The sequence below is a fragment of the Equus asinus genome, chromosome 21 (genome assembly GCF_041296235.1).
Source record: "Equus asinus isolate D_3611 breed Donkey chromosome 21, EquAss-T2T_v2, whole genome shotgun sequence".
Classification (NCBI taxonomy): Eukaryota; Metazoa; Chordata; class Mammalia; order Perissodactyla; family Equidae; genus Equus; species Equus asinus.
In genome coordinates this window covers 43,559,497-43,585,367 of record NC_091810.1, presented here as the reverse complement: position 1 = coordinate 43,585,367, position 25,871 = coordinate 43,559,497, and the positions used below count along the sequence as shown (strand labels likewise).

At 39.2% G+C, this 25,871-nt stretch overlaps 1 protein-coding gene across 7 annotated transcripts in view; it reads right to left on the bottom strand.

Annotated features, from left to right (window-relative positions):
• The window catches only part of ERC2 (ELKS/RAB6-interacting/CAST family member 2), a 912,338-nt gene that overhangs the window by 637,903 nt on the left and 248,564 nt on the right, over positions 1-25,871 (bottom strand). For all 7 annotated transcript variants that reach the window (XR_011496408.1, XR_011496409.1, XR_011496406.1 and 4 more), the window contains exon 4: positions 7,407-7,481. Coding sequence is in view for 3 of the 7 variants with exons in the window: in XM_070492831.1 (XP_070348932.1) it covers positions 7,407-7,481 (75 nt within the window). In the remaining 4 variants the exon portion in view is untranslated. The remainder of the gene's footprint in view (positions 1-7,406; positions 7,482-25,871) is intronic.

Genomic DNA, 25,871 nt, shown 5'->3' with positions numbered 1-25,871 from the left:
TACAATTTTTTCTTCAAATGTTTAGTAAAATTCACTTAAGAAGCCATTTGCCCCTGCAGTTTTTTTTTTATTTGGTTTGGTTTTTGGATTTTTGGGTTTACTTTTTTTGTTTGGTTTGGTTTTTGGATTTTTGGGGTTGCTTTTTTTGGGTGGTAAGATTTTAAATTATAAAATCATTTTCTTTAATATATAGGAGTCCACAGATATTCTGTTTATTCTGATACAATTCTGACAAACTGTGTTTTTAAAAGAATTTATCCAAAATTTCAACTTTATTATCATAATGTTGTCAATAAAATCCTTTCACATTTTTAATGGCAATTAAGATTGATAACGATGCCCCCTTCCATTTCTGGTTATTTGTGCTGGTTATTGGTACTGTCTCTATTTTTCTCAATGATCGAACCAGGATTTGTCATTTTTGTTAATCTCTTCAAAGGATCAGCATTTGGCTTTGGTGTTCCCCTCCAGTATATGTTTGTTTTCTATTTCATTAATTTCAGCATTTATCTTTATTATTTCTTTTCTCCTACTTTCTTATGGTTTAATTTGATCTTCTATTGCTTTTAAACTTGAAAAGTCTTCTCTCAACCAAACTGAATGATCTGCTCTTCTCCAAACACTCGTCAAACTTTCCAGCCTCCTTGCCTTTGCTCAGATGGTTCCCTTGGTGTATAAGCCATCCCTCTCCCTCTTATTAGAATCATGCCAATTTTTCAAGGCCCTCCTTAAATGTTACCTCCCCCAAGAAGCAATCCCTGCCTCTCTCTCACTTGAAATCCTCTGATCCCCTGTAGCCCATTTTGCTGCTCTTAGGTCACTAATTAGATCCTGACTTATATACTTCCTTCCATTAGCCCCTTAAAGACTGAGTACTCGATCTCTGTGAAAGGCCCACCAACGTGCTATGCACAAAATAGCTGCTCAGTAAATACTGGAATTTGTGATTCAATTTCAGGAGTTAAATTCACACAAATTAAACTTGTTTATAGCAGGAATTATCCACTGGCAACTCAAACATTTAGAGTCAAACACATGTTAAAAAGTTTGGGCAAAAAAGGAAAGAAGTCTCATCTTTTCTTTTTTTAATCTTACTTGCTTCTCAATGACAACCATATATCATCCAGAGCTAACATTTAACTTGACATTTTGCTTTTTCTGGCTATTGCTTAAAACCCACATTTTTTTCCCCTTATTTAAGGAAAATAGTTAAATGGGACAAAGCTTTTTTTAAAAGTTGAAAGATGAGAAGATGAAGAAATTTCTCAAGAAAAAAATAAGCTAAAGGATAATTTCTGGTATCATAAATGGATAGCGCACATCAAAAACAAACAGCTTTGCAAGTTTGAATGAGTTATGTTCCATGACATTATAAAGACTTCAGGGAAAGATTTAAAACTCAGGGGAGAAAACAGGGCATATGCTGGCCGTAGGGTACATATTTGGAGCCCTATTTGGAGGGCTAATACCACATACATGTAAAAAGGATTAATCCTGCCTTATAGCACAAAATACAACACCTTTCCAAAAATGTCAAGTAGACCTCTCAAGCTCTCACGAGCTGCCTCAACGTGTTCTCTGCTGCAAACCTCAGTGCATAATTTCCCAAGTAAGAGTTGAAAGAAAAAGCAGTTGAACTTATGGACCGTCTTCAGTAAATGCAGCCTGGAGGGTTAGAGAGTATAAAAACCTCGAAGGGGAAACCTATGTTCAAATCTCAGCTGCCAACTGACTAGCTGTAGGACCTTGGGCAGGTTGTTCATCCTCCAGACCATGGCTTTCTCAGCTGTGAAATGGGGATAATGATGTCTACTCACAGGTTATTACACGTCAGGTGCCCTGAGCCTGGCTCCCCATCTGTGGTAGTGGAGTTCAGGCTATGGGTTGTCACCAGAGATGGTGATACTGGTGGTGGTGGCAGGTGGTATTTTTGTTGTTACTGCTGTTATTCTTTTTAATAGCCACAAAAGGAACAGGGGCAAATTTTTAAGGCCTAAATGCCATCATCATAGCTTGACTAGAAAAACTAGGCTTGACACAAATTTCTTATGAACACATCGCCCTGGGAGAAGAATAATTCTAAGTAGGATGCAGTGTCAACGAGTAACAGTTCAAAAGATAAATGAAGTAAACCGAGGTAAGCCCTAGAGTCAAAGAAAACATTGCAGTCACTTTATAGTGTTTGTAACTAGATTCCAGGACTTGAATTAAGTTCACACTGGGAATTGGGATACGTTCAATGGCTCAGGTTTGGATTCGAAAGCTCTCCCTTCCTAGCTGTGTGACCTTGTTAAAAGCTGTGAAGTAGGAGCTCTTGCTTTCTCAATGTTCCAGTGCATCCCTTCCACACCTGGTGGAACTGAGCTGGCTGAATTTGACCAAACACCAAGATATCTTTTAAGAGAAACTTAAATCCAACTGCAGGTCAGCTCAATCCCATGCAGAACAGCAGTCATCTGCCTGGGCACAAACACAGCCTCGGTTTTTAGTTCTAACAACAAAAGATCAGCCTCACCACTGGAGTTTAGCACCTGAATGCAAGGTCATGTTCTTTCATCAAGAGCATAACTGTAAGTCAGTTATATACACACACACACACACGCATGCGAGTGTGGGATATTATTCAGCCCTAAAAAAATGAAGAAATCCTACCATTTGTGACAACATGGACAGACCTTGAAGGCATTATGCTAAGTGAAATAAGTCAGACAGAAAGAAAGACAAACACTGTATGATCTCACTTAGATGTGGAATCTAAAAAAAGAAAGAAAAACCACCCAAACTCACAGAAAAAGAGATCACACACGTTGTTACTAGAGGCAGAGGATGGGTGAGAGGGAGAATTGGAGGAAAGTGGTCAAAAGGAACAAATTTTCAGTTATAAGATAAATAAGTACTAGGGATGTAACATACAACATGATGACCATAGTTAACGCTACTGTAGGATATATAGGAAGGGTGTTAAGACAATAGATCTAAGAGTTCTCATCACAAGGAGAAAATGTTTTTCCTTTTTCTTTTCTTCTTTCTTTTCTTTTTATTGTATCGATATGAGATGATAGATGAACCTTTTGTGATAATCATCACAATATATGTAAATCAAACCATCATGCTGTATGCCTTAAACTTATATAGTGATGTGTGCCAATTATTTCTCAATAAAATTGGGGAAAAAAAAGGGAACCACTCATGACACACAAGTGCCCTGGCTGGTCATGTGACTGGAAAGCTAAACACCCACAATCTTCATTTCAGTTGCCACAGAAAAACCATCACACAGCGACATTATACCCCTAGTTTCTTAATCCTCTTTAGTTAACAAATTCATCAGATCAAGCATATTTTCTGCAACTTTTACTAAAATCCTTATGTTACTCATATATGTCCTATTTGATAAATTCTGCTGAATTTAGTGCTAGCACAAAGTCTATTTTTCTTGATGAATGAGTGTCATTTAATTTACTAAGCAAATGAGAACTAGGGAACTCCATGCATTTTCTTTTCAGTCTGAGCTATTAAGTTTGGAGTGAAGTTTTATGCTCCTTCTCAGAAATTAACATTATTCTAGGGTTGGTTTATTTTTTGCCTTTTTTTTTAAATACAACTTTCTCCCTATCTCTTCCTCTGTTTTTGTTTTTGAGGAAGATTAGCCCTCAGCTAACATCTGCCGCCAAGCCAATCCTCCCCTTTTTGCTGAGGAAGACTGGCCCTGAGCTAAATCTGTGCCCATCTTCCTCTATTTTATGTGGGACGCCTGCCACAGCATGGCTTGCCAAGCGGTCCATAGGTCTGCACCCGGGATCTGAACCAGGCTGCCGAAGCAGAAGGTGCAAACTTAACCACTGTACCACTTGGCCAGCCCCTCCCTATCCCTTCCTTTTGTGATTGTTGGAGAGCTCGCAGCCATCTTGTTCAGACAGGCATAAAGAGGCTGTTTGAAAATAGAGCTTATATGAAGGAAGCCAAAAAAAGAGATGGAAAGAGAGAAAAATGGGATCTATTAACATCTTTTGAGACTTGGATCAAGCTGTGCTTGACAATATCTGTGTGTTTTTCCAATTAAGTGAGCCAATAAATTTCCTTTTGGCTTTAGCCAATTTGAATTAAATTTTCACTCATTTAGAAGTTCCAACTAACCAAAGAAAAATTTTATGAGATTATCTGACAAGTACTGTCACTGCTATAATTCATTTTCTTAAAAAAAAACAAAAAGCAAAAAAACCTGGTACAGCTTTATGAATGAACCGAAGAAAGTGAAACTTTTGCACATCATGTTTATGTCATGTCAAATCTAAGAAGATTAAAAGCACATTCTTTCAAAGGAATTAACATTAAAGAAAGAAAAAAGAGGGAAAATGCCTTTTAACTGCAATTTTTATTGACAGTTCTCCATAAGAGCTGAAAAGAGGAGCTTAGTAAAGAATCTTTAGACACAAAAGAAGCAAAGGAGGAGCATCACAGCATCTACGAGAAAACTAATTTTTCTGAGAAACACACACAATGTTCTAAGTGCAACCCTGGAACATACCTGCCAGACCAAATCAGGAGCAAAGTTAAAGCTTGGAGCTTCCTGCAAGAAGATAAATCACAAATAACCATTCACTTAGTTTCCTTTCATTTTCCTTCAGGTGATGTTAGCCCTCTGGTTCAAGGGTTTAGCAGGAGATGTGATGGCTGCAAAAAACTGCCCCCCTGCTTTGCTGTAAGCAGATAGCTCTCCCCAGGGCTCACGCCACAGAGACACATTTTCACAACTCTACAGTCCAGAGGAGCACCTAGAGATCTACTAAAACTACCAGACTGTGATTCTAAAAGTGCCTGAATTGGAGCAAGATTTCACAGATTTTTACAATAAACATTTTTTTCAAGTTGATGCAAAGTATATGAGTGGAGAAGATGAGGGGTCAGAAGTTCACCCTCAGTTTCTCTAAGAAGCAGGGGACAAGTAGGGGTAACTTCTAAACCCTTAACTCATGTCATCTCCTCGAAATTACACATCCAATTCATTCTAGGAAAGCTCCTTTTAACTTTAGATTTTGCCAAGGCACTAGATGATACTGATGTTTAACCCAAAGGTGTGTAAGTGAAAACACAACGGTGTCTCAAGTTCCACCCCGCAGGTGTAAGGGTCAGTTCTACTTGGTAGTCAACCCTAAGGCTTGTAAAATATGGGTTTCCAATATTCCCTCCCTTTCCCAGGGATGTGATGTTAAAAATCGGATGAGATCACAGCCTCTGTCACAAGCTACACACCAGGCTAAGAAGATGACCCTTCCCCAGCTGCCTCTCTAACTCAATTAATCGATGTTGAGTATAGATGCTGATGGGACCCAAACTTCTCCACTGACAAAACAGAAGGCAGTGCTTTGTAAATTAACAGACATCCAAAAGATAACAGGAAAACTTCAGGCTCAGTTCCATGACAAATATATTGATCATTATTTGTCCTAAAAATATGTTGTTCTATAAATCAGCATCATTGGCATCCACAAAAGAAAAACTCCAGACTCAACTGACTGATAATATACGGATGTGAATTTGCCCCCAGGATTATGTTTTTATGGCTTACCAAGTAAATAGCCTAAATGCATTTTTTTATTTACTATATTTTTGTTTTCTAATAAATTATGTGATACTAGAAAAGTAAGCCAGAATCAAACAGATTTTCCCTTATAAATTCACAAAAAATATTGTCTTTGTAAAGAGACATTTACCAAGAAAATGCCCACTGCCCTAGGAGGGATGTCACTCCTGGTTTTTCCAAAGATTTCTGGAACTCATTCTTTCTTTTTAAAAAAATGATAATTCGTTAAACAGATTTTATATACACCCTCTTTTCCACTACCAGTTGTGCTGAGGACTGAGCAGGTAGGTGTGGAGGTAGGCGGAAGGGTGACCGAGTGACTCTTTGAAAACAAATAAATAAAATAAAATCTTTTGTCTTTTCTTTTTCCTTTTTAAAAAGAAAAAAACAAATGTTAAAAACATTTTTTAATTTAAAAAAGAAAATGCCTTAACCAAGTATCAAGTTTGGTTTCAATGTGCACTGAGGATGAAATCTCAGGAACCACTTCCTACCAGGTGTAAAATAAGGTTCTTTTCAAAATAAGTTAAAGTTTCATAAACTCAAAACAATTGATGAGCCAGGATTAATAATTATTTTTTAATCCTAGTGATATTTATTCCCATTGATGATATTTTTCAAACCAATTTGCTGAAAATGTGTTATGAGTGCCTTGACTCACGTAACCTCATTTGTGGGACATCATTTTAAAGCAAATGTTCTACATTATTTCCACAAAAAACCACTTGAATGAAGACATTGTCATTGACTAGAAAAATAAATCCTGAGTCAGAAAATTGTACATGCCAAGAACTCAATAGCTCGTATTAGTTTCTTTTTCCCTAGGACTTGGGAATTTTTTGGCAGACAATTCAAAATCATGTGCTACAAGAAAGACAGAAAAATAATTATCCTATCAGCAAGCTTCAGAATTCTCCCATAGGCTGAAGGTGACCAGCAAACTCTCAAGAGTTAAACTCAAGTATAGAATTACCACCATGCAACCATAGTTGTCATGAATTTTTTTGTCTTCATGGAACAATTTAAATCAAGAATTATTTATTCTTAAGATAAATACTATTTGCTTCCTTCTGCCAAAAACTGGAAGCAAAAAGACTTCAAATTTCTACATACTAACAAAGCAACTGGGTTTCATTTAGATCTGTTTCTTAAACATAGAGCATGGCTTGGCCATCATCATTTACTTCATCATTCTTTAAATGCCCTAAACCCACCCAGGAGGATCTCTGATTCTTTTAAATAGTGTATCTCTACGGCTCCACAGCTAAATAGGGTACCCTGTGAGTATTTCATAAATTATTACCACTTCCAGACTTGGTTAGTAGAAAATACTGGAGTCACGAGAAAGTATTATTCTTTGAAAAGTAAACTTTTCTGATCACATAATTTTAATTATTTAATCACTCCACTGAAGATAAAACAACTTCCCTTTGCCAAATCTTAGTTTCTCAAAGGTGTCTTTTCATTGTAATGTGAATGGGAGGAAATAAAATAATTATTCTAGCTTCAGAAATTTACTTTTAAAGGACACACAAAACCTCCCTTAGGGTTGAAAGCACCGGCCATGCTCTGGAAATGAACCCAGCTCCTTTCAGCCAAGGGATACTTGAGCCCTTTAGTCTTTTGCCCAGAAAAGGCATCCTAATTAAAGGGCCAATAAATTAAATGTACCCGGAAAGGCAAAAAGATCCAGAAGAAAAGCACCCACCAGAGTGCCTAGAGAAAAACACAAGGTTTATTTCTCGTGTTTATGTTAGGCATCATCAAGTTAGGACAAACTCTGGAGGCACAGCTGTTTTTGACAAATGTGAACAGCTCCTACCTTCATTTCAATGACAGTCTGGAGAGCCTTCGTCTTGGCTGGCTCCGGCTGAAGTTGACTTCTTCGGTGCAATTCCTGGGGAGGAACACGATAGAAATAAGCCTGACGGTTCATCCTTCTGTTACACCATGACCTTTACACAGGCACCACACAGCCCACCGAGCCTAGGTTTGCTGTGCATAGACATAAACAAGCCACAGGTGCCTCTTCCCCCACCCTCTTTAGCATCCCTCCTGCCTGGAGCCTGCGTTCCGGTGAAAAGCTCCTGGCACATGCGCTATTTCTGAAACTTCCATCAATAATTAATGTCAACTGTGACAAAGCCAGCAAGTAATCATAGTCCAAATACTGTTCAACACTGGGGCTGTTGCCCAGCCATCAAATCATAATTTACTAAATTACATTACTCTGTGCTCCCAATACAAACACAGCAAGGAAACGGAGGAAAGAAAATGACTAACGTGGTTGCAAATCCGCTGCATGCATGGCATTTTGCTACTGAGGAAGGTTTGAAATGAGCAATTTAAAACCTTTTCAGTACAACTGTGCCACTTTTTGGAGTGAACTGATCTGATGAAACTCTGTGAATCTCTTGCTTCCTAATTTACAGTTTCGGTCCTTGTTCAAAATCACATCTGTGGGTGATATGTTTATGCACTCATGATGCCAAGAAATTAAAATTGGCATTAATATCAACAGTGTTAGAGGGGAGACAAAAATGGGTAAAGCCAGATGTGGATCCAAGAACTTCTGGAATATGATGAATATTTCTTTAGGTAAAAAGCAAACAACATAATTACAATTTTAAGCTTGAAGGCTCACTTTCTGCATGCCTCTTCTCAAAAGAACAGTTCTGTCAAGGCTTTGGAAGGTTGCCTTGGCAGAGAGAAGAGATAAAGACAAGGTTTGTTCAGTTCATGCATTTATTTTCTTAATAATAATTATCAACAGTTTTATGAAAGTAGCCAACAACGGGAGTAAACAAAAGTGCTCACACATGTCCACGCTACTGAACCAAGTCACCTATGGAGTAGCTCCATTAATTCCATTAATTCTATTGCTTCCAGAAAAATCACTTAAAGTCAACATGGAGTAATTCTAGGACTTTACATTCCATTAGACCATGAACATTAAAAAACAAAAACAAAAAAACACTTTGGCCATTAGAGTAGGAGACCAACATAATTTCTAGCTTTTTGCAAGTAAGGACATTAAAATTAACTCTACCCCCACCACTACCATCTACTATCATTGCTATTTCACAAAGATAAAACATGTTAATGCAAAAATTGTCCTAAGAACAGAATCCCACAATAAAAGATAGTCTTTCCCAAGATAAGGAAACTGGCCACCCCTTATCGATAAACTATTACATTGTTGTTAGTTTCCAGCAGCTCAAGAAGACCCGGTCATGGACCACGGTGCACATGTCTAGCGACCAGCACTGGGGAATCGCCACTCCAGCTCTGGACGATAGCACATTTTCTTCTCAAAGTCATCACTGGCACAAATCAGCAAACCTGTGCAAAACTACTTCTCAACCTCCAATTTGAGAAGAATTAGAATTAGCGCTTCCTAATCATTCAAAATCGTCTCACATCAGTTAGAACATTTTTTCCCCTAACATATCCCTGGAAGGGATTAAGTCAAGTATTACTGAATCCATTTTATGAATAGAGAAACAGAAAGAGATCCTGTATCCTTTTGGAGGCCCTGGACTGCTGATCATGATCATTTTTGGGCTCTGTGGCAATGGCGGAGATTTTGTGAAGGAATGACTTCTTTTTTCAGTGAGAAAGATTGGCCCTGTGCTAACATCTGTTGCCAATCTTCCTCTTTTTGCTTGAGGAAGATTGTCACTGAGCTAACATCTGTGCCAATCTTCCTCTATTTTATGTGGGATGCCATACAGCATGTGCTAGGTCCATACCTGGGATCTGAACCTACGAACCCCAGGCCACCAAAGTGGAGTAGGTGAACTTAACCACTATGCCACTGGGCCAGCTGCAAGGAATGATTTTTTTTTTTTTTCGAGGAAGATGAGCCCTGAGCTAACATCTGCCAATCCTCGCCTTTTTGCTGAGGAAGACTGGCCCTGAGCTAACATCCATGCCCATCTTCCTCTACTTTATATGTGGGATGCCTACCACAGCATGGCTTGCCAAGCGGTGCCACGTCCACACCCAGGATCTGAACTGGCAAACCCCAGGCAGCCGAAGTGGAATGTTTGCACTTAACCGCTGCGCCACCGGGCCGGCCCCAGGCATGATGTTTTTTAAAGCAGCTCTCCTGGGGCTGGCCCAGTGGCTGAGTGGTTAAGTTCGCGCACTTTGCTTCAGCGGCCCAGGGTTTCACCTGTTCAGATCCTGGGCGCAGACATGGCACTGCTCATCAGGCCACGCTGAGGCGGCATCCCACATGCCACAACTAGAAGGACCCACAACTAGAATAGGCAACTATATACTGGGGGGATTTGGGGAGAAAAAAGCAAAAAAAAAAAAACTTGGCAACAGTTGTTAGCTCAGGGCCAATCTTTAAAGCAGCTGTCCTTTACTGAGCATCTACAATGTCCCTGGCACTACTTGTCTCTCAAGTCTCAACACGACCCTATGAGGAGTATGACCTGTGTGGTGAGTCCACTGGGCTGCTGGTAAACATTTAACAACCAGCATCCACCATGACCAACTTCAAGCTACTTAAGTGGCATCACTGAATGCAGAGTTGGGAAGAGAGGTACAACAGCACTCCATCATATAGTATTTCTACCATGTGGACAAAATACATTTAATAACCTTGATAGCATATATCATAGCAAAATGTAACAAAAAATTAAGAAATTATGAGTTTTTAATACAATTTCTTTGTGAGCTTTGTATATTTAATTTAATTTGTAACATTACTTGCTAAAACACGTTTCCAATGTTCGGCTTTCTTGGGCCGATCCAGTTCCAGCACAACATTGAGCAAGTCACATAAGAACTTCAACCTCAAAAAAAAAGCTACTTAGCCCTCAACATTACTTCCAAGATAGCTGGATCACTGGACCAATAAAATCTCATAGAGAAAATGGAAAGTCAGTCACTTTTCAGAGTTGCTCTGCAGTAAATAGTAGGAGAAAGACATTTCACAGGTCACCAATTCTGATACCATATGGCATTAAAAGCATCTTAACGGAAAAAGCAGAGAATGACATTCATGATAATTTCATACCATAGCCAATTCCAGTTCCAGAATAAAAATCATAAGATAATTTAAGGAAAGCGGTTAAGATTGTATGAAACAAATAAAAATAATCAAGAAGCGACTTAGCCACACAATGAAAATAAAAAACATAGGGTAAAGGCATGTGCTGTTCTAATTTCTACCGAGAATGAAAATATTTTTCAGGGCAAACATGCAATAACAAAGCTAAACTTATATCAATAGTTTTGAAAAAAGTGGAAACAAAGTTCTCCTTGCTATAATTATAGAGTTCTCCTATAATATAAACCAGCTCAAAATCCAGATTGGACCCTTACCCTCTATGTCACTCCTTAAAAAAATAAAATAAAATCTCTAATTATCCAAGAATTACAATTTTCCTATCTTAGCTACATTATTTTTCAATCAATTCTGACTTCATAGTTTCTGAGGAGCACCTTTATTCCTAAGGTGTCAAGTCAGGTAAGCGAAGATTATAACCCATATGCAGACTTCGTGGACTGTCTAAAAGTCCCATCTCAGACACTTCATCCATCTCTCAAGATTTAGGGTCCTTAAAATGCTCACTCTGACTGTGGTAGAGAGGACCAGTTGCCCAAGAAAGATTTGTGCTCCTCTTCATTAGGGTAGAGTCATTGTTAGGAAGCATCACCACCACCACCCTTGTATTGAGATGGGGCCGTGTAACTTATTTCTGGCCACTGGAACGTGGGTAAAAATGAGGAATTCAACTTCCATAAAAATCTCCTACCCTGTCCTCAACTCTCCCTCTTTTCCTGTCTGCTGGCTAAAAGTAAAGGACTCTAAGACTCAAGATGACAGCAGAACACCGAGATAAAAGGTACCTGGGTTCCCTGAAATGCCAAGTGAAAAGGCTGACGAACACCCACATGGGATGGTGGTGTACATGAAAAATAAACTTCTATCAAGTTAACCTCTGTGTTTTCATGCTTTATCTGTAGAGATGCCAGCTCTCTTTCCCTCAACTACTGCAATGGTTGCAAGGAAAAATAATATCTAATTAGCCCTGTACTGTTTGTTGCCTTTGAATCACAAAAGTGATTTTAATGTGCGCTTGCCAAATTTTTCTAAACAGACAGTTAAGATGAGTTGGTTGCTAGGTGCTCCAACTAACCCTAAGCATCTGAAAGATGCACCATTATGGACTGATCTTAACCAACTGAAGAATTTCCCCAGGAGTATCTGGTGTAGGTATGGAGGATGTACAAGATTTTACTTACTCCAGCAGTTTTTAAGTGACAGTATTAAATCATCAAGTGCAGTGAGACTTAACACTTTTCTGGGTCATCGATCTCTCTAAGAATCAGATGGGAGGTGTGGATTCTCTCCAGAAATGGGAACAAAAGTACACACAAAAACGTAGTGTGTACCATTTCAGCTGGTTCATAGGGCCTGGTCCACAACCCGCGAAGTTCATCTTTGAACCAGACTACAGCCTAAAAACCACTTATTCAGGGGGCCTGCCCAGTGGCGCAGCGGTTAGGAGTGCACATTCCACTTCGGCGGCCCGGGATTTGCGAGTTCAGATCCCAGGTGTGGACAGGGCACTGCTTGGCAAGCCATGCTGTGGTAGGCTTTCCACATATAAAGTAGAGGAAGATGGGCATGGATGTTAGCTCAGGGCTAGTCTTCCTCAGCAAAAAGAGGAGGATTGGCAGCAGATGTTAGCTCAGGGCTGATCTTCCTCAAAAAAACCAAAAAACGAAAAAAAACCCACTTATTAAGAGGAAAGAGCATCACATGGGGAGTCAGGAGTCAAGAGCCTGCAGACCTTGGGTATGCCCCTTCTCCTCTCTGATCTGTAGAATAAGAGGCTTTATGAGTAGGTTTCTAATGGCCTTTCCAGCTCTGAGAACACACAAATTTTTAATAGGCAGCTGATTCTGAAATGTTGATCTCTGGCTGGTATTTCAAGTCACACCCATTCTCAGTTTTAAAAGCAGAGTAAAAATAAAAGAAGAAAATTGGCAGCATCACAAAATTTAATGTCTTACTGTGCCACTGATCTCCAGGTTACATGTTTTCCTATAATTTCACAACTAGGTTGGCCTTAGCTGGTCTAAAGCTGCCAGTTCCTCCAGGTGATCAACATGGAAATATACCAAGAACTCCCAATTTTGAGCATGAAATCTCAAGTGATTCATCAGGATGACATTTCTTGGCAGTTAATGAGAGTCGAGAGTCTAGTGAGTTAATCTGGATGGTCAGTAGCTTCCAAGGTGAGCCTGGCAGAATAATGTTCGCACACACCATATACTTCCTTCAGTAGACAAAAAAAAAATCAAAACTTAACTTTCTTTCCAAAGGTAATTTACTATTTTTATCTGGCCTTTTTCCCTTACTTTTCTGGTGCTCTATTGTGTAACAAACCACCTCAAACTTAGAGGTATCAAACTACCACCATTTTATGATGCTCATGAGTTCTAGGTCAAGAATTCATAAAGGATAGAGTAGGGGTCACTTGTCTCTACAGCGTGATGTCAGGGGGCTGCAACAGCTGGGGCTGGTGGACTCACTTCCAAGATGGTTTCTTCACTCATATATCTGGTACCTTGGCTGGAAAATTACTTGAAGACTGGATTTAGCAGGAATTGTCAACCTGAGAACCTATATACGGCCTCTCCGTGTGGCTTGGGCTTCCTCACAGCATGACGGCCTCAGGGTAATCCAACCTCCTATGTTCAGATGTACAGACTCCAAGAGCAAGTGTTCCAGTGAATAAGCCAGAGATTGCATGACCTCTGATCACCTAACCTTGGAAGTCTCATAGCATCACCTCTGCCATGCTCTGTTGGTTGAAGCAATCACAAGCCTGCTCAGATTCCAGGGAAGAGCACCAAAGAATTTGAAGGCATATTTTAAAATTCCCACTCTTAAGGAACAAAACCAATCTGAGAAACTGACAGGAAAGTAACACTATGATCTCAAACATCAACTCACATCAGTCTTAAGATACGGCAGATTCATATACTCAAATAATAATTTGATGCAGGGGATACAAGAAATACAGCAGTGAACCAAACAGACAAATATCCTAGCTCTCATGGGTTTTTTATTTCAAATTCCAATGGGAAAGAGGAAAAATAGTTTTAAAAGGAGATCAAATCAGTTTGTCATAAGTGCTGTAAAGGAAAATAAGTCAAGAAGGTGGAACAGGACATGTTAGGGTGGAGGGGGATCAACTGCGATTTGAAATAGGTGATCAGGGAAATCTTCACGGAAAGGTGACATCTGAGCAAAGAGCTAAGGGAAATGAAGGAAACAGTTGTGCAGACATTCCAGGGAGAGGGAATAGCAAATGCTTAAGTGCCTGGCTAGAGCTGCGTAAGGGATGGGGAAAGCACTAGGTCAGAGAAATGCAGGGGTGGGGGGTGATGGGAGGATGCATCCTACATGTGGAGTCCATTCCATGGACACTGATTTTATCCTGAGAAAAACAGGTAGCCACTAGAAGGTTCTGAGCGAAGATAAACTATGACATGATGCACTTCCTTAATGGACTACTCCAGCTGTTGGACTGCACTGTGGTTTGAGGTTGAGGGTTTGGGGGTTAGGGCAGAACCATAGGAACTAGTAAGAAGCAACTGGAATAACCCCAGCAAAAGGTGACAGAACCTTGGACCAGGGAAGCAATGAGAAGAAATTGAGTTTGGATATGTTTTGAAGGGGAGACTGACTTGAGTTTCTGATAGATTGCCTAGGGACTAAAAAAAGAGGGAAGTAAAAGATGACTTCAAGGCTTCTAGCCTGAACAAGAGGAAGAATGGAGGTGGAATACCAAGATAGGGAAGACTGGGGTGGGGAAGTGGGAGTTATGGGAACCAAGAGTTTGGTTTTGTATGTGTAAAAGATGCTATTAGACATTCAAGTGGAGATGTTGAGTAGGCGGTTGAATAGATGAGCATGGATTTGAGGGGAGAAGTAAGAGCTACAGTTACAATTTTGAGATCAGTGAATAGACAGCACTTAAAACAGTGAGCCTAGATAAGATCAACTCGGGACTGAGTGTAGAGGAGACGACTGAGCCCATGGGCAATCCGACATTATGGTGTCTGAGAAGTGAGAAGGAAACAGCAAAGGAGACTGAAAAGTAATAGCCAGTGAGGTAGGAAGAGAACCCGGAGTGAGGCATCCTGGAAATCAAGCGAAGAAAATGAGTCCAGGATGTAGGAGTGGCCACCTTATCAATTGCTGCTGAGGGGTTAACAGGATGAGGCCAGAGGATTGACCACAGGACTTAGCAACACACAGGTCATTAGTAACTTCAACTACAGCAGTTCTGATGGATAGTGTGAGTGAAAATTTGACTAGCATGTGCTGTTGGGAGAATGGAAGAAGAGAAAAGCCTCAGGCTACTATATTTGCACAGTGTACTATTTAAGTGATCACTTCTTTTATCAAAATTCTGTTTTAGAGGGGCCGGCCCCATGGCTGAGTGGTTAAGTTTGCACGCTCTGCTTCAGCAGCCCAGGGTTTCGCCGGTTCGGATCCCAGGCGCAAACATGGCACCACTCATTAGGCCATGTTGAGGCGGCATCCTACATGCCACAACTAGAAGGACCCACAACTAAAAATATACAACTATGTACCAGGGGACTTTGGGGAGAAAAAGTAAAAATAAAATCTTAAAAAGAAAATTCTGTTTTAGATTTGTGCACTCCTGTTCTAGCAGCATTATCACAACAGTCAAAAGGTGAAAGCAACTGAAATGTCCATCAACAGATAGATGGATTAACAAAATGTGGTGTATAAATACAATACAATATTACTCAGCCTTAAAAAGGAAGGGAATTCTAATGGATGAACCTCAAGGACATTATGCTTAGTGAAATAAAGGAGTCACAGAAAGACAGATACTGTATGATCTCACTTATACGAGGTATCTAGAGTAGTCAAACTCATAGAAACAGAAAGTAGCATGGTGACTGCCAGGAGCTGAGGGTAGGGGAAAATGGGAAGTTGTTTAATGGGTACAGAGTCCAGTTTTCCAAGATTAAAAAGTTCTAGAGATTGGTTGCACAACAATGTGAACATACTCGACACCACTTAACTGTACATTTAAAAATAGTTAAGACAGGGGCTGGCCTGGTGGTATAGTGGTTAAGTTCACACACTCCACTTCAGCAACCCGGGGTTCATGAGTTCAGATCCCAGATGCAGACCTACATACCACTCATCAAGCCATGCTGTGGTGGTATCCCACATACAAAAAAATAGAGGAATAATAGCACAGATGTTACCTCAGCGATAATCTTCCTCAAGCAAAAAGAGGAAGATTGGCAACAGATATTAGCCCAGGGCCAATCTTCTTCAAGTAAAAGGAGGAAGATTGGCAACAGATATTAGCTCAGGGCCAATCTTCCTCACCAAAAAAAAAAAAAAAAAAAACCAAGAAGTTTAAGTTTTATGTTACATGTATTTTACCACAATTTAAAAAATTTTTTAAACTGTAAACATAACAGAAACTGTTGATGTCCCACAACCTTGCCCATCTCCATTCTTCTAAAGAGAAACTATCATCTTAAAGTTGGTGTCTATCTTTTTCATGCATGTTTTCTGTGCTTTTATTACATACGTATGTCCTCCTAAATTGCAAAAATCTAACAATAGAGTGCATTCATTTTTAATTTACATAAATTCCTTCTGTCCATATTGCATAGAGCTTTTGCATTCTGGTTTTTACCTCAATAATATTTACGTTTTTAGACTTATCTGTGTAAATAACTGTTTCCTATGCTTTTTTTCCATTACAAACAAGGTTACCATAAACCTCTTAGTACATGAAAAAAACAAACTCTCTTTTAGATATTTGTATACTCTTAAATGCATCAGTATACTCTTAAATCTGTATACTCTTAAATACTCTTAAATAAATCTCCTCTTTCTGAAACATTTTGTTTCTTCTGCTTGGAATAATGTACCACCCTTTTATTCCATTTTGTCTACAGGGATCAGCAAACTACAGCCCACAGGCCAAATCCAGCCCACTACTTGTTTTGGTAAATAAAAGTTTATTGAAACACTGGTATACCCATTCATTTACATATCGTCTATGTTTGCTTGCATGCTACAGGGGCAGAGTAGTTGTGACAAAGACCACATGGCCTCGAAAAACTGGAATTATTTACTATCTGGCCTTTTACAAAAAAAGTTTGTTGACCCCGGTCTAGAATATCTTCAATAATCATCCTAGCCATCTCAGAAAAAACACCAATTCATCACATGGTAGTTTAAAATATGTCCACAAATTCTTTGACATTCCCTTTATAAGGTGAAGCCTAAGTATCTTCCCCTTGGCTGGGGACTGGACTTAGTAACTCACTTCTAACAAATAGGATAGGACAGAAATAACATGTGTGATTTCTAAAGCCTAGTCATAAAAGACACTATGGCTTCCTTCTGGCTTACATTCTTGGATCACTTGTTCTGGAGGAAGCCAGCTGCCACAAAATGAGGACACTCAAGCCGCCCTATGGAGAAGCCCATGTACCATGAAACTGAGGTCTCCTGCCAAGAGCCATGTGAATAAGCCATCATATATAGATCGTCCAGCCCTAGTCAAGCCTTTGGATGCCGGTAGCCCTGCCCAACAGTCTGACTGCAACTTCATGAGGGACTCTGAGCCAGAACCACCCAGCTAAATGATCCCTCATTCCTGACCCACAGAATCTGTGAGATAATGAGTGTTTGTTGTTTTAAGCCACTAAGAAATTGAGTAATTTGTTATAAAGCCATAGATTACAAATATGTCACAGAAAGGCCATTAGCTGACCTTCCAGTCTAGTCTACATCCTGCACCCTCATATATACTCATAACATTGTATCCTTTTACTTCATATCATTGGATATCTCTGCAATTTTCACTAACTTATAAAATTAATGGATTCATGTCTGTGTTCACCATTAAACGGTAAACTCCATGAGCACAGGGACTCCGTATGCCCATTATATTCTCGATAACTAACGTAGTGCCTCCCAAGAGTAAGTGCTCAATAAATATTGATTGACTGATTAAATGAAACAGTGCAAATGACATTGTACTTATAAGCCTGGAAGTTCTATTAAACCTTTTGATCGAAAGGAATCGGATGTGAAAGATGATATTAGCAATAGTTACCTATACATCGCTATGTGATAAGCATTCTCCCAAGCACTTTATAAATATTAACTTGTTTAACCCTCACAATAACCTCTTTAGGTAGGTACTATTATTCTAGGAGTTTTCACTCAAAGAAACATTAGCATAGTGCAGTTAGTAACTTGCCCAATCTACTGCATTGCACCGTTGGACTTTACCTCAGGCGGTCTGCTTCAGGGTCTCTGCTCCTAACCAGCATGCTGTACTGCCCACGTCTCACCAAGTGACTTTGATTTGATACTTGAAGTTGACACCTACATCTCCATTGGCTTCTTTCACTGTAGTCACCTCCCTATTTGAGCTAGTCTTCCATTTCTCCTCTTTTCTTGAGTACTTGAAAATCTAAAGAAACATCTCAATAACAGTTGTCTGGTACTGATATCCGTATTAAATATTAAAACTTAAATGGCAAACATGGTTAGACACACAGAGTGGAGTTAAAAACAATTACTTTCAAATACTAAGAACTTTCTCAACCTCTGACAGATCAAGCATTAAAAAATAATAAAAGATTTAAATGATAGAATTAGTAAGGCTGACTTAATAGACAGTTACACTGAACTTCGGATCCTAAGACCTCCATTTCAAGACTCAATGGACTATTTAAGCAAACTGATCACATACCAGACCACCAAGGAAAACCTCAAATGGATTCCAAAGGCAGACATGATAATAGGCCACATCCTTTACCCATACATAACAAAACAAATTGATAACAAAAGTTAAAAATGAAACCTCACTATATGGAAAGTAAAGCTCACACAGCCTTAAAATTCATCCTCTATAGTTAGGCAGATCCTTTCCTCTCCACAAGGTGTGTAACCTTGGGCAAGTTCCTGAATTTCCTCCGATCCTCAGGATGGTGAAGTTGAAATGAGCTAAGATTGTGAAGTACTTGGCTGGGCTGGCACATAGTACACTCTCAATAATTGCAACGCATCCTTATTATTGTTGTTGCTCCTGAGTGGTTATTAGTGTTCCTGAAAGTATATTAGAGAATGCAGCCTGGCAGAATACCTTTCCTGCCCACTTGTTCTGTGGTCTGATACTGACCACCATTAAGGCATTGCCACTGGCTCTAACTCAATTCAAGGATTACTTACTGAAGGACCACTGTGTGCCAGGTAAAAAACACAAAGAATCCCTGCCTTTGCAAAGCTTGCATTCTAGTACAGTCACTCTCGATGGAGGTGATATCATGCCTAGAGGGTTTGGGGGTCAGCAAGTTTCCCAGTGTTGTTGGAGTGGAGAGAGTGATGAATAGATTGCTGGGAGATAAGGCCCAAGAGGTCAGGGCTGGAGAGGGAACAGATTGTATAAGGACATATAAGTCTTCATAAGATCTTGGCCTTATACAAAAGCCTGCAAATTCTAGAGAGATGGGGAAATAGTTTCCATGGAAATAGATAAATGCGATATAAACTTATTGTTAACTTATTTTTCTAGTGTTCACAAAGAAAATGGACATTTGGGAGCCTGAGATCATACCATCTGAATCTCTGCACACGCACATTTCCCCTTAGTTTGTTTTAATGCATGACTTACTCCTTTTGCTAAATCTGCATTAAAGATGGTTTGACAGATTTATCTTGGTCCTTTGGATGCTACGATCCTGGGAACCATAGAAATTAATAGAATGAGATGCCAGCTCCTAAATACTTGGCTAGTGGTTTTAGCAATGTCCTAGAAGAAATAATGACAATTAAGTATTTAATTCAATAATTACTGAGCACCTAATACATGCTAGGCAATGCAGAGATAATAAAGATAAGTAAAACACTATGCCAGGTCTCAAGGAACTTGATTGTCTAGCGGAAGAGGAAGTACAAACTAGAATACAAGACCACAGAGTAACAGCAGCCACCACTTAAGGAATGCTTACCATATGCCAAGACCTATGCTTCCCATCTAGCCACTGGTTGGATTTGCCTAGCTCGTTACAGATAGGAGTTACCACACCCATGGGAAAACTGCTGCAGACACTCAGACTCAGAGAGTTAAGGTACGATGCCCAAGATCACAGAGCTAGTAAGATTTGAGAGTGTGACCAAGGTGTCTGACACCTAAACTCACATCCTTACTTAATAACATAACACTTGGTTTACACTGCTATTTCTTCTCACTCTTAAACATCTAAGATTTTAACAGTTAGCTAAATCTGACTTCTGGTTTGTTTCTCAGTTCCCTGATAGGACCTCACCCATTTTGAACAACCTGGTATAAGAGAAAATGAGAAGCAAGCATACAGGCCTGATGACAGAAAGAGGGCTATGGAGAGCTTCATGAAAGAGTATGTGTAGGGGCTGGCCCCGTGGCCGAGTGGTTACGTTCGCGCGCTCCGCTGCAGGCGGCCCAGTGTTTCGTCGGTTCGAATCCTGGGCGCGGACATGGCACTGCTCGTCAGACCACGCTGAGGCAGCGTCCCACATGCCACAACTAGAGGAACCCACAACGAAGAATACACAACTATGTACCGGGGGGCTTTGGGGAGAAAAAGGAAAAAATAAAATCTTAAAAAAAAAAAAAAAAAAGAGTATGTGTAGATGGCTAATCTTTAACCATCTTTGGAGTCCTCTGTTAGACTCCTCTGTTGGACTCCTCTGTTTCTGAGCTGAAATACCTCTCCTTGAAAGTTATATACACAGGCCTCTGTTCTACTCATTTGGGAACATAAAGAACAAAGAGAATCCATCTCTCCCATGAGAATAGCTTCCTGGTCCAAAGTCTTCCTTACTAAGGAGTCATTATTCTATCCACTGTGTCTTACATGGCACAGTGTTGCCATATAAGTGCTCTTCACAGCATCCTGGTCGTTCACCTCAGCCTATGCAACTGATCTCATCTGGTTTTGGAAGCTAAGCAAGATTGGGCCTGGCTAGTACTTGGATGGGAGAGCACCTGAGAAAACTGGGTGTTATAGGCTTTTAGTGTGGAGCCAATAACCACAGATAATTATTCCCAGGCCTTGAAACCTAATGGAGTTTGCCCAGCTGGATTTCAAAACTGCATTGAACTAGCCACTCCATTTTACCTTCCATTTCTCCTCTGTTTGCACTGGAGTATCTGTAACTGTTATCCTATGCCTGTCTCACCACTGTCTGTTGGGAGCAGATACTTATTTCTTTAGTTTCACAAGTCCACTGATGGAGTTGTACTTAATAGATTATACCCAGAGCCTCACCTGTACATAATTTACATGATTTAGATGATGGAACTTTTGAACTGATGAGATTTAGATGACATTTTGGGCTTTGAGTTGATGCTATAATGGGAGGAGACCTTTGGAGACCCTGAGATGGGGGAATATATTTTTTATTCGGGAGGAATGTGAATCTTTAGGGGCCAGAGGGGAAAACTGTAGTTGGCAGAATAATGCCGCCTACCAAGATGTCCACCCCTATTTCTAAAACCTGTAAATATGTTACATTACATGGCACAGGGACTTGCAGATATAATTAAGATTATAGACATTAATTGATAGGGAGATTATCTTGGGTAATGTGGGTGGGCCCAACCTAATCACATGAGCCCTTTAAAAGCTCAAGACTGGAGGCAGAAGAGAGATGCAACAGATGGGGAAGTCACAGAGATACTAAGCATGAGAAGGATTCAATGTGCCATTGACGGTTCTGAGATGTTGGGTCCATGTGCAAGGAGCAGAGGAGGCCTTTAGGGACTAAGGGCAGACCCAAACTGATAACCAAGAAGGAAATAGGGACCTCGGTCCAACAAATACATGGAACTAGATTTGGCAAACAACCTAAATGAGCTTGGAAACAGACTGATCACAAAAGAACCTATAGAAAGGAACACAGCCCTAAGAACACCTTGATTTTGGCCTCATGAAATTCAAAGCAAAGGATCTAATTGATCCACACTGTACCAGGACTGCTGATCCGTGAACTAATAAATTTGTGTTGTTTTAAGCTGCTAAGTAGGTGGTAATTTGTTATGGCAGCAATAGAAAACTAATATAGGGTGGTTAATCTTTCACTAAACTATGAACTCCCCTGTTAGACAGTTCTTTCTGCATTGAGGAGACATATATGCCCCTGAAGCTTCTTTTACACAAACTGTCATTTTACTCTTTCAAGGACAAAAGAACAAATCAGGTTCCTCTTCCAAAACAGTTTCCTATCCCATGATGACAGCATCCCAGTCAAAAGTCTTTCTTATTAAAGAGTCCTATTCTGGAGAGAAGGCCAAGATAGTGGCATAGGAAGACCCTGAACTCACCTCCTCTCACACATACACTGAATCTACACTTAAATATAGGGCAATTCCTCAAGAAGAAGAACTGAGGGCTGAGTGAACAGCTTCTGCATGACAAATGATAGAGGGATCACATAGAGATGGGTAGGAGAGACAGAGACACAGTGTCAATGGCAACCCCACCCTTGACAGAGTGACCTGCAGCAGTGGGCAATATCACTGAGGGGCCCACACACAGGCTTGCCCACTTGGGGAGAAAAAAACAGCAGTTTAAAGGGCACTCAGACTATACAAGAAAAAAATCCATTTATTAACCCTAGAGCTTCTTCCAAACAGGCAGAGAACTGCTGGAACTCTCCCTAGGGTCAGAGGCACTGATGAGTGCCACTTTCTTTGGTTCCCCCTCCACCATGATAGTGCAGGCAGGAGCACAACCCAGACATTCTAGCCACCCCAGACTCCTGGCACATACCAGCTCCGGCCAGCCCACCAAGGTGCCCCAGATGCAGGGTGCCCTGGGACTCCCCTGGCTCATGCCCTCCCCAGCTCTGGCCAGCCTGCCAAAGCTGCCCAGCACACACAGTCTACACAGGAAACACTACTACACAAGGCCACTCAGTCAAGACTGGGAGAGGGAGCTGTTTCACCTAATTCATAAAAACAAACACAGAAAGTCAAACAAAATGGAGAGACAAAGGAATATGTTCCAAACAAAAGAACAAGATAAAACTCAAGAAAAAACTCTAATGAAACAGAGATAAGTAATTTACCTGATAAAGAGTTCAAAGTAACAGTTATAAAGATGCTCACTGAACTCAGGAAAAGAATGGAAGAATGCAGTAAGAACTTCAGCAAAGAGTTACAAAGTATAAAAAAGAATCAGAGCTGAAGAATATAATAATTGAAATGAAAAACACATCAGAAGGAATTAGCAACAGCAAATTAGATTATACAGATTGTAGATGATACATCTACAAATTAGGTGGTACAAATTAGATGAGATGATACAGAAGAACAAATCAGTGATCTAGAAGACAAAATAGTGGAAATCACCCAATCAGTACAACAAAGAGAAAAAAACTTTTTGAAAGATAGTTTAAGGGACCTCTGTAACAAAATCAAGCATACTAACATTTGCATTATAGGTGTCCCAGAAGGAGAAGAGAGAGAGAAAGTGGCAGAAAACTAATTTGAAGAAATAATGGCTGAAAATTTCCCTAACCTGGGGAAGGAAACAGATGTGCAGGTGCAGGAAGCATGGAGAGTCTCAAACAAGGAGAACCCAAAGAGATTCACACCAAGACACATTATAATCAAAGTAGCAAAAGTTAAAGACAGAGAATCTTTAAAAGCCCCAAGAGAAAAATAACAAGTCACATACAGGCGAACTCTCATAAAACTATCAGCTGATTTTTGAGCAGAAACTTTACAGGCCAGAAGGGAGTGACAAGATACAAAGTGCTGATAGAAAAAACTTACAACCAAGAATACTTTACATGGCAAAATTATCATTCAGAATGAAGGAGAGAAAAAGAGTTTCCAAAACAACCAGAAACTACAGGAGCTTATGACCACTACAGCAGCCTTACAAGAAATGTTAAAGGCTCTTCTTTTGGTGGAAAAGAAAAGGCCAAAACCAGAAATAAGAAAATATACAAAAGAAAAAACTCTCACTGGTAAAGACAAATATTTGGTAAAAGCAATGAAACAGCCACTTAAAAAGCTAGTATAAAGGTTAAAAGACAAAAGGAGTAAAATTAACTATAACTACAACAAGTAGTTAAGAAATACACAAAATAAAAAGATGTAAAATATGACATCAAAAACATAAAAAATGGGAGGGGCGTGTAAAAACTTAGTGCTTTCAGAATGTGTTCAAACTTAAACAATTATCATCTTAAAATAGACTGATATATATAAATATATAGGCCAATGTATATGAACTACATGGTAACCACAAACCAAATACCTACAATAGATACAAAAGAAAATAAAGAAAAAGGAACCCAAACATCACACTAAAGCAAACCATCAAACCACAAAGGAAGAGACCAAGAAAAGAAGAAATGAACACAAAAGAACTATGACAACAACTAACAAAATGTCAATAAGTACATACCTATGAATAGTTACTTTAAATGTAAACGCACTAAGTGCTCCAATCCAAAGACGCAGGGTGGCTAAATGGATAAAAAACAAGATCCATCTATATGCTGCCTACTAGAGGCTCACTGTAGATGTAAAGACACACGCAGACTGAAAATGAATGGGTGGAAAAAGACATTCCATGCAAACAGAAATGAAAAGAAAGCTAAGGTAACAAAACTCATCTCAGACAAAACAGACTTTAGAACAAAGACTGTAACAAAAGACAAAGAAGGCTATTACATAATGATAAAGGGGTCAATTCAGGAAGAGGATATAACATTTGTAATTATGTATGCACTCAACATAGGAACACCTAAATATATAAAGGAAATATTACAGACATAAAGGGAGAAATTGACAGCAATACAAAATAGTAGGAGACTTTAACACCCCCACTTACATCAATGGATAGATCATCCAGACAGAAAACCAATAAGGAAATATTGACCTAAAATGACCCATTAGACCAGATGGACTTAACAGATATATACAGAAAATTCCATTCAAAAATGCAGAATACACAATCTTTTCAAGTGCACATGGAACATTCTCCAGGATCGATCACATGTTAGTTCACAAAAGAAGTCTCAATCAATTTAAGAAGATTGAAATCATATCAAGCATCTTTCTTTACCACAACAGTATGAAACTAGAAATCAATTACAAGAAGAACACTGGCAAAAACACAAACACCTGGTGACTGAACAACATGCTACTAAACAACCAATGGGTCAACCAGGAAATCAAAAAATACCTTGAGACAAATGAAAACAGAAAGACAACTCTCCAAAATCTATAGGATGCAGCAAAAGCAATTCTAAAAGGGCAGTTCATAGTGATACAGGCCTATGTCAAGAAACAAGAAAAATTTCAAACAAACTATCCAATCTTAGATCTAAAGGAACCAGAAAAAGAACAAAGCCCAAAATTAGTAGAAGGAAGGAAATAATAAACAACAGAGTCGAAATAAATGAAGTAGAAACTAAAAAAAAAAAAAAAAAAATAGAAAAGATTAATAACAGTAAAAGATAGTTCTTTGGAAAGATAAAGAAAATTGATAAATCTTTAGCCAGACTCACCAAGTGAAAAACAGAGAAGGCTCAAATAAATAAAATCAGAAATGAAAGAAGAAAGGTTACAACAGACACCACAGAAATACAAAGAATCATAAAAGACTACTTTGAATAATTATATGTCAACAAATTGGAAAACCTAGAAGAAATGGATAAATTTCTAGAAATATACAACCTTCTATGACAAAATCATGAAGAAATAGAAAATCTGAATAGACTGATTATAAGTAATGAAATTGAATTAGTAACTTAAAAACTCTGACAAAACATAAGTACAGGACTAGACAGCTTCACAGGCAAATTCTACCAAACATTTAAAGAGTTCATACCTACCCTTCTCAATTTATTCCAAAAAAATTGAAAAGGAAAGAATACTTCCAAACTCTTTTTACAAGGCCAGCATTACTCTGATACTAAAACCACACAAACATACCACAAAAAAAGAAAATTATAGGCCAATATCCCTATTGAGCATAGATGTAAAAATCCTCAACAAAATAGCAAACCAAATTCAACAATACATTAAAGGGATCATACACCACAATCAAGTGAGATTTATTCCAGGGATGCAGGATGGTTCCAGGGATGTAGGATCAAAAATCAATCAATGTGATACACCACATTAACAAAAACAAAGGATGAAAATCACTGATCATCTCAATAAATGCAGGA